At 48.2% G+C, this 10,242-nt stretch overlaps 1 protein-coding gene across 1 annotated transcript in view; it reads left to right on the top strand.

The window, feature by feature from the left end:
- Nucleotides 1–10,242, top strand: part of DYTN (dystrotelin) — a 52,132-nt gene that overhangs the window by 35,251 nt on the left and 6,639 nt on the right. Inside the window, exons 12-13 of the mRNA XM_024200973.1 lie at nucleotides 3,954–4,113; nucleotides 5,551–6,055. Coding sequence (XP_024056741.1) covers nucleotides 3,954–4,113; nucleotides 5,551–6,055 — 665 coding nt within the window. The remainder of the gene's footprint in view (nucleotides 1–3,953; nucleotides 4,114–5,550; nucleotides 6,056–10,242) is intronic.

The following is a 10,242-nucleotide window of genomic DNA, read 5'->3' as shown; positions in this document are numbered from 1 at the left end:
ATCTGTGAACTTGCTAGGGTGCAATCCATTCCTTCATCCAGATCATTAATGAAGATGTTGAACAAAACCAGCCCCAGGACCAACCCCGGGACACTCTGCTTGATACCGGCTACCGACTAGACATTGAGCCATTGATCACTACCCATTGAGCCAGACGATCTAGCCAACTTTCTATCCACCTTATAGTCCATTCATCCAATCCATACTTTTTTAACTTGCTGGCAAGAATACTGTGGGAGACCATATCAAAAGCTTTCCTAAAGTCAATGTATATCACGTCCACCACTTTCTCCATATCCACAGAACCAGTTATCTCATCATAGAAGCAGAGGTGAGCTGGAGCCAGTTCCCACCGGTTCGTGGGAACCTGTTAAATTTAGAAGCCCTTTTAGAACCGGTTGTCCCGCGAGGGACAACTGGTTCTAAAAGGGCTTTTAAATTTAACAAAAGCTCCAGCAGCTCCCTGCCCTTCCCCTGGCCCCAGCTCACCTCGCTCCGCCTCCTCCCCTGAACGCTCCCCCCAGCTTCTCCTCCCCCTCCCCGGCTTCCTGCAAATCAGCTGTTCGCGCGGGAAGCCTGGGAGGGCTGAGAAGGAAGCAGCGGCTTCCCGCAGGTGAGCTGGGGTGGGGGCGCGAGGAGGGCTTTAGGTGCCGCACGGCCCCGGCCTAGCCCCCGGCCGGCTGGCCGGGCTCCGGCCCCTGGGCCCGGCCCCAGCCGGGCCCCAGCTGGCCTTCGCAGCCCCCGGGCCCGGCCCCAACCCCGGCCAGGCGGGCGGGCGGTGCAGCTCCAGCCGGCGCGGCTCCAGTCCGGCCCAGCGCCCCAGCTGGCGCGGCTCCGGTCCCAGCCCTGGCCCAGTGGCTCCGGCCAAGCAGATCCGGTCCCAGCCCCGGCCCCGACCGAGCGGCTCTGGCTCCGGCCGAGTGGCCCCAGCCCCCACCTCCAGGCAGCGCGGTAAGGGGGCAGGGAGCAGATAGGGGGTGTTGGATAGAGGGCGGGGGAGTTGGGGGGATGGATTAGGGTCGGGGCGGTCAGAGGGCAGGGAACAGGGGGATTGAATGGGGGCAAGGGGCCTGGGGGGGGGGGGGGGCACGACCCCCTCGTGGGGTCAGGAGAAGGGAATCGGTTGTTAATATTTTGGCAGCTCATCACTGCATAGAAGGCAATCAGGTTGGTCAGGCATGACTTGCCCTTGGTGAATCCATGTTGACTGTTCCTGATCACCTTCCTCTCCTCCATGTGCTTCAAAATGGATTCCTTGAGGACATGCTCCATGATTTTTCCGGGGACTGAGGTGAGGCTGACCAGTCTGTAGTTCCCCGGATTCTCCTTCTTCCCTTTTTTAAAGGGCAACATCATGACAGACCAGGTCGTCATGAAGCACGGTTGGCTCCGTGCTGGGCGCAGTGCCCAGAACCCGGTCAAAGTCATCATAAAATGGGCATGTCATTAGCAAGTTGCCTGAGGTGCGGTTCTTGTTCCTGGTCTTCCTGTATTCACTCTTTAGCCTCTTAATATGACCACTTGTCCAGAAAATCTGTAGAGCTGCTAGCTTTTTATCTATTTGCTGGTATGCATAATCGTTCCTGGTGTTTTACTTGCCTCGCATCAGAGATTCACCAAAATTTGGCTGTGCTCCTGTGGCCATGAAGCAGCTCACTTTGCAAAAGGCTTGATTGTTTCGCTCTCCATTGCAAACCCAGAGGCTCTCTGATAGTGTGCTTGCAGATCAGTGATCAGAAGAGAATGAGTTAATGCTGGCATGAGCTGCTGCCATTTGCCAAAGGGGGGGTTGGCTTCTGCTTTCAATAGAGTGGATTGGAGATTGTTGGGATAGAGAGGACTAAGGAAGTTGTCCCATGAAATTGTGAGATACTTCTGGCAGACTACTGGGACATGTATCAAGTGGACTGCATCTGCACTGCAAAGTAATAGGGGTGAAACCCTGGGTCCCAGCTTGACTTGTGCTTGGACCCTGCAGGGTCCTGGGACTGAGTCCTGGGTTAGAGCAATTGCAGTGTAGATGCAAAAGGTGTTAGGCTTGAGCCCTAGCTCAAGCACAGGCTTACACTGCAGTGTAGACATACCCATAGGGGCCAGTCCTGTGAGATGCTGAACATCTTCAACTCCCACTGAAGTTAATGGTAGCTGAGATGTTGCGTGTGAAGCCTTCTCCTTCAGAAATGTACTCTGTCCTGACTCGAGACTAGGTTTGCCAATCCTCCAGGATTGTCCTGGAGTCTCCAGGAATTAAAAATGAATCTTTAAATCTTATGTCATGTGATGAAACCTCCAAGAATACATCCAACCAAAGTTGGCAACCCGATCCTGTAAACAGGAAAATGAGTAACTTTGCTCACGGGAGTAGTCCCCTTCATTCCTAGTCAGTGGAAATACTTGCACAGGTTAAGTTTCTCAGGTGCATGTTTGCTGACAGAAATGGGCACAGAAATAGCTAAAGATTCTCAGAATCACACAGGACAGGGCCATTAAATGCTGAAATATAAGGACTATTAAAAGGACTAGTAGAGCTGGTCAAGAATTTTCCAATGAAACATTTTTCATCAGGAAATGTTGATCTGTTCATTTTCTGATTCAAAATGACTTTTTGCTTAGAAATTTTAATTTGCATTAAAATAAGTTTTTAAAAAAATTAAAAGGTAGGTATCAAAATGAGATGTTTCAATTGATCCGAACCGAAAAAGTTTCATTGGTTCACAAAAAAAATTTGAGATTGACTTTTTGTCCCATCTCAGGGTGGGAAAAAATTTCAAAAATCTGAAAAACTCTCGCAGGACAGGAAAACCTTTTCTAAACCCAGATCTAAATACTAGTGTTAACTTTGCACGTCCAGGCTTTTTACAAGCCTTCTGGCCACGTCTTGCTCAGCTGATATGTATAATCTCATTGAAGGGGTCAGTAGGGCTACTCACATGAGGAAAGTGAGCAGATGAATTCTGTCTTTACCCCTAGCGAAAGTGGGTTTTTCTGAGTGCGTACTGACTGATATATTTCTTCTTTCAAAAATAGAGCTGGAAGAAACCGTTTAGTAAAAGACAGATTTATAACACTGTTACTTCTTGCTTATATGAACCAACACATTATCCAATAGAAAGTTAATAAACTAGAACTCTTGGATGTAATAGAAGAGTGGGGAGAACTATTTCAATTGAGCAATATACAGCAGCTGTCTTATTTCGCCAGTGCTAACCAGCTTTTATATCTCCCTTTCCGCCTCAGCAGTGGGCAAGACAGAGCTGTATTGCTATCCTGTGGGCAGCACTTCTACGTAGGAGTCTGCCTCTAGAGTAGAGAAATGGGTAGTATTTATGTATTGTCTGCCCTGAGTAGATATTAGGTGCATCGTCTCTAGTATGTGTGTGGGTAGCACTTTTGATTGCAATAACCTCATCTTTCCAAGGACAGTGGCTTCTGTCGAAACTTTCTGTGCAATCAATGGAGGCCATACAGAAGGTCCTTAACAAGAAGGATCATCATCGGGGAACAATGGGGCAGATTCATCCGTGTGCTGGGGCCAGGACAGACAGCTTGCACTGCCTCACTTTGAGAGCTGGCAGGAGCTGGCTTGACCCCAGGCACAGGGGAGGGCAGCCTTGTGGGCTGCCCTGTCTCTTGTCTCTGTTGTGACAGTCCCGTGGGCCATTCCAGGAATGTTGAATCACCAGAGCCCAGGACCATCCTGGCCACACCTTCTCCATCCTGCCCATGTCCTGGGCTTCCTGGAATGCCCCTGTGCATAGGCTGCTGTGGAGGCACTTCAGCTCCTGGAGTACTGGCCCCCTGCACCCTGGTGGGAAGGTTCTTATACCTGTGCTATGGCCCCTTTGCACCAGCCCAGCTGCAATATTTGTTCATCCTCGTGCTCTGCATTAAGGAGTGTGTATGGAAGGTAATTTAGTCCAGTAACTCCCCTGTCGCTCTCTGTTGCCTGGCAGGTACCTGAGAAAGCAGTTAAACAAATGGAAAGACAAAGTGCTGCTCCTCCACAACTCCCAGGAAGACAAAAGCTGCAGACTAGAAGCAAAGCTCCAAGCCCTGATAGCAAACCATGAGTGTGTGCAGGCGGAGCTGCAGCAAATGAGGCAGGAAATAAAGGTACAGAGAACAATGTGCCAAGAATCTCGACAACGATTTGGCTATTGGCATGCTCTGAGCACTGCGCACCAGCATTGTCTCATTGTTACTTTGTGCTCCCCCTGTTGTCTCTTGTATCTATGTATCTATCTATCAATCGACATAGACAGACAGACAGTAAGCGGGGACTCTTTTTGTTCTGTTTATACAGCACCTAGCACAATGGGGCTCTGATCCACAATGGGGCTCGTAGGCACTACCACACTACAAATAAATAAATAAGAATTATAATGAATAATGAATAATAAATAATGCGTAAGAGTGAAAACACCCTTAGAGAAATTCCAACCATAAAAAAAGTCTCCAAAGAGAATTGCTCAATGCATCTTAATCAAGACTGGACACATCACTAGACAGTGTAGTCTAAAGAACAATCTTATCTTGTCAGGTGATAAGAATTAGAGATCTAGTCTGATAATTAAAGGAAAGTCTTTCCTTGCTGCGGATCAATATCTTATTTTGCCTTTTTCTTTTGAAATATTTTAATTCTGATTCATTTAAAGTAACCTTTGGTTTCTAAAGTTTAAATGATGTTCTCACTCTAAAATATTAGTCCATATGCTATGCAAATACATGGCATCTTACAACTGGATATACATGCAATTTGTTTGTATGAGTCATACGTACAAAGACACATATATATACACACCGAAATATGCATGCACACATTGTGTGTGTTTGTGTGTGTGTGTGTGTGTGTGTGTACACACACACACACACTTTTTTTTTTCTTAGTTAAATTCTTTTAGAATAATTTTCCAGCAAATTAAATCTTGGGCTACTATGACGTCCCCTTTTTACTGGCACAATAAGGTATAATATCTTGAGACTGAAATTACAATAAATTGAGACATTGAAAATTGTGGAATGAAACCTGTGTACAACATAATTAGACCCAATACACTTAAAATCAGGCAGGGGATAACTAGAAGAAGAAAAAGGCAGAGACAAGGTGTTTCTGGATAGACACCAAAGTTTTTATGGGCCTGATCCAAAGTCCACTGAAGTCAATGGAATAACTCCTATTGATTTGTTGTTATATTGCAGTAGGGTCGAAAATCCCCAGCCACGCTCAGGACTCCATTGTGCTAAGTGCTGTACAAGCGTATGAAGAGAAAGTCCCTGTCCTGAAAAGCTATAAACTAATTAGACAAGCCCGACAAGGGAAGCATTACTATCCCCCTTTTACAGGTGGGGAAACTGAGTCATGGGGATTCACTGATTTGCCCAAGGTCATATATGGTTTCTGTGGCAGGGATGGGAGGGAACTGAAACCAGATCTCTTAAGTCTCATTTCAGTTCTTTAACCACAAAACCATCCTACCTCTTTAACAGGCTTCCATTGGCTTTGTATCAAGCTTTATAAGCGACAGGTTTCCTGTGTTGTGTTCATTTCAGGCAATGTTACAACCACCAAACTATCCTTCATTTGGATTGTGTCAAAATATGATGCCACAAAGTGAAGACCCCTGGGAGGAAAGAAAGCTTCACAATGGATCAGATTCAGCTCTGGCAAAACCCATCCCCACTAGCTCTACTGAGTGGAAATCCCTGGATCCCTCCTCAGCTGCAGAAAAAAGACAGCTATTACAGACTCCGACTGATCCAGTTGCAATGAACCGGAGATCATCCGGTACCACTTTAGGGTCGATATTCCTGCCGAATGGCAACCCCCTAATGAGGCAGCATGAAAAATCAAAAGAGAAGGGAATTCCTCAGACGGATCAGGAGGGGATATCACAACCTGAAAGGACCGGGAACCTTCCCCAGGGAATTATGACCACAGCTTCTAGCCCCACTGCTGCAGAAGTGCCATTTAATGAGAAGGAGGTGAATGAAGAGAAGGAACTGCAGCAGCTAGTGCTGAAGCTGAAGGATGCTTTATCTCTCCAACTGCAACCAGGTAAGAGTTCTAAAGTCACAGATATTGGGCCTGATTGTCTTCTGACCTACATCCAGTTTACTCCAGCATAGTTCTATAGACTTCATTGGAGCTACTCCGGACATATATACGTGAGTGAGTGGAGAATTAGACCTGATGGACCAAACTCTCTATTCTGGTGTAAATGGGTGAAGCATCACTGACTTAATAAAGTGTCACCCTTTGACACCAACAGAGAATTTAGTCCATTGAGTCTAGCATGAGGTGCCTTTATATTTACACTTTGGGTCGGTCAGGTGCTGCACTTATTTGCATCCTGAGCAACTCTAGGAATTGCCCAGAATATAAAAGTTGCAACGTGTGAGATGCTCATTAAATACTACTCAAGCCTGTACTCAGCAAATATTGTTCAGTCTTTCTGTGTAGTTATATTTCACCTTTGGAAATGCTTTAAAGGTTCAGCAGGTTATGTTCCCAACAAGAGGGTGCTCATTTTCTTGCCTTCTCTATGAATTTGAGGTCTCATTTGAATTTCTTTCGCTGGTTCAAAATTACTCTAAAAAGGATGCCCACAGAGTTCACATCCATTCTTTAAACACAGGGGAGGTGTCCTTCATATCCCTTCTTCACGGAAGTCCTAGAGTATGTAATGATGGCACCTGCTGGTTTTCATCAATTTGGTTAGACAGTATATTATTAACTAGATAACTTGTGTTACATACGTTTTTTTTATTTCTAGACGTGCAGTAACTAAACCTCACTGCATCCCTTGACATTAGCAGAAAGCTTTTACATGGAAATCTGAAATGCACGGGAGGCAATAGGTCTCAGGATATTTGTGTTAGATGTGCTTCCTGGCACTGTAAATTACTAAGGAGGGAGTGACATGGCATTCTGAGGAACCTGTGTTCTTCGAGTGATTGCTCATGTCAGTGCCAAGTAGGTGTGTGCATGCTGCGTGCACAATTGTCGAAAGGTTTTTCCCCTAGTGGTACCCATCGAGTCGGCTGTGGACAGGGCCGGCTCCAGGCACCAGCGTAGGAAGCTGGTGCTTGGGGCGGCCAATTCAAAGGGGCGGCACTCCGTCCGGTATCGGGGCGGCATGTCCGGGTCTTCGGCGGGAATGCAGCAGCGGGTCCCACATTCCCTCTCTTCCTCTTTGATTTGCCGCCGAATTGCCGCCAAAGAGAAAGAGAGGGAGGACCCGCCGCCGAATTGCCGCCGCAGAAGCGGTGCGATTGAGCTGCCGCCGAAGTGCCGCCGCTCGTCTTTTTTATTTTATTTTTTTTTGGCAACTTGGGACGGCAGAAAAGCTGGAGCCGGCCCTGGCTGTGGAGCCCCCTGGAGTGGCGCCCTATGGTGGTGAATATAGGTGCCTGCTGACCTGCTGCCTCTTCAGTTCCTTCTTACCACCAGTGACAGTCTTTGAAGCTACTTTGTTCTCTTGCCTTGGATAAGCTCTTCTCCTAGCGAATAGTTATTCTTGTATATAGTTCTACGTAGTATAGGTGTTCTAGTATTTTAGTTAAGTTAGTTTGTAGATAAGTTTCTGTTGGGAATTACCCCCCACTTTTTCCTAGTAGGAGTTTTCCTACTCCCCTCCGGGGACCAGGGCATGCTTCGGTCTCAAGGCTTCAGAACTTGCGGGTCTTGCCAGAAGCCTATGCCCAGGGGAGACCCTCATGACTCCTGCATAAAGTGCTTGGGGGAAGCCCACCAGACTGACAAATGCAAGATCTGCAGGAGTTTCCACCCAAGGACTGAAGGAGAGAGAGTTTGGACTTAAGCTTCTCCTTATGGAGTCAGCTCTCCATCCCCAGCTGGCTCAGACCACGTCAAGATCCAAGCCCAGCACTTTGGTGCTGAGTGCACCAGCCTCAGTAAGGGAGGTTGTGGTGCTGGAGAAGGATTTGGGGCCCAGAGACCCGCGGCGCCGCCACTCTTCGGCACCAAAGACAAGTTCGGCGATTTCTCGGCACTGATCTCACTCACTGGTGCTGCATAAGAAGCCGAGAAGAGCCAAAAGAACTCACCAAAAGTCCGAGCAGTGGAGCATGATGGTGCCCGTGGAGTGTGTCCCACGTCAGGACACTCAGCTCCTGCTCAGGGACAACTGGTACCCTTGACTCCAGCGGCCCAGGCAGAACCGTTGAGTCCAGTTCTGTTGGACTCTCCGGGATGGGAGAGCCAAACTGGGGAGTTGGACATGCCGTACACTCCTGACACGTTTGAGGCTGCCAGGGACTTCATAGAGATGGCAATCCAGCACTCCCTGGCACCGGCAGAGCCAACAGCGCTGGCACCAGCAGCTCCAGCACCATGCAGGGGGGCTGGACTGTCCAAGGGCAAACCAGCCATGCTGCGGCACTGGTTATCCTCACCTTGGCACTGATCACCGGCACCAGCCCACATGGCACCGCCATGGAGCCCGAGATCAGACTCGTCCTTGGAGTCGGAACCAGAATCATACATCTCCAGATGCAGCTGGCACCAGTCTCTTCGGTCCAGGCAAAACGAGATGCAACAACTTCCGATGATGCCCTGGCCACCACAGTGGCAGGCACCCAGTCAGTGGCCGTTCTGGTCCCCATGGGCGTATCATCAAGCCCAGGAGCCAAGCTCCAGGTCCCTTTCGGTCACCTCGGACAGATGGGGACCTCAGTCTGCCTCCATGGTAAGGGAACCTCCAAGGGAACCACCTTCACGAATTTCAGCGGCATTTCGGCGGCGATGCCTCTTAATGTTGCCGCTTCACGGCGGCATTTCAGCGGCTGCTTGTCCGGCGGCCACAGTCCTTGGCGGCTAGTCATCCAGCGCCTGCCCCACGGAAAAGGTTGGGGACCACTGCTCTAAGGGGTACAAATACCTTTTCACCCACCCCCAGCCGGGCATGCTGGTAGTGGATGTGGCCAAGGCCAAGGAAAGGCAGGGTCACCAGGGCCCCACTCCAAAGTCTAAAGAGGCAAAGAAGCTGGACCTCTTCAGCCATAAGGTCTATTCCACTAGGGGGCTCCAGCTTCGAATTGTCAATCAGCAGGCAGTTCTTAGCCGCTACAGTTTTAACTCTTGGAACTCCCTGTCCAAGTTTAAGGAGCTACTTACATCTGACTCCCGCTCTGACTTTGGGGCTGCCCTGGAGGAAGGCAAGACCATTGCAAGGACTTCCTTGCAGGCTGCATTAGACTCAGTGGACTCGGCCACCCGTACAGTGTCTACGGCCATTGTCATGTGACTAGCTCGTGGCTATAAGTCTCAGCCCTCCCCAGAGGTCCAACAGACTATACAGTGTAGGGATATTAAAGAAGGTACTAACAGTGATTCCCCCAAGTGACAGTGACCCCCTCATAATTTGTCCCCCACACTTTAAAATCCAACAGTTTCACCAAGTACAAAAATCTCTTGGGTCTTCTGTTAAAACTTGTAAGCTACTGTCTGTAGAAACCATTGATTATATCTATCCTGTGAAAGATACTTTACTACTATGTAAAACTTACAAACAAGTTAACTGACTTTGTTCTTGAAGTAATTGATACAATGCAAACAAACACTATAAGCCGTTAAGTGACTTTCACTTCATTCAATGGCTCCTAGGACAGACCCCCACCCTCTGTGATTAAAGGGCCGGGAGTCTCAAATGAATTAGCACACACCCTGAAAGTGGTGGAGACAGTAAATTAAAATATGGTTAAGATATGGAATGTATGCTGATGAATGCTTGATATACATGAATGGTTAGGCCAGCCTAGAAAGGGAGTATCCATCGGCCGAAGAATGTGTCAAGTGGATGACCAGAAAACCCCCGGAGGGTAAACTGGGATCCACCCCATCACCTGGAAGGATGAGAAACACAAACTTTGGACAGTGTGGAGCCACCAGGAATGTGCCATCTGCTGATTGAGTCAGCAACAGCAGGATGAAACAGCTCCCATAGACTAACATAGTAATTAATTCCTATAAGATTGGACTCTATAGACTGATGACTTTGAGTCTCTGGTTCTGCTGCCAACCTCCAGGAGCATCAGGTGCACCTGACACAGACTCGGCTCCATTCTCATGACCAAGATACCTGGCCAGTAACTTGGCATGAGCAACTTCTAGGCTGGTAACTATAACACCTATACAGAACTTGAATGAATGATTGTGTGAATGAATCTCTCTCTCTGTGTGTGTGTGTGTGTGTGTGTGTGTGTGTGTGTGTGTGTGTGTGT

Source organism: Terrapene carolina, unplaced genomic scaffold, assembly GCF_002925995.2.
Source record: "Terrapene carolina triunguis isolate 2854851 unplaced genomic scaffold, T_m_triunguis-2.0 Scaffold62, whole genome shotgun sequence".
NCBI lineage: Eukaryota > Metazoa > Chordata > Testudines > Emydidae > Terrapene > Terrapene triunguis.
Note: the sequence above shows the minus strand (reverse complement) of the source record. Positions and strands in the feature narration are given on the sequence as shown.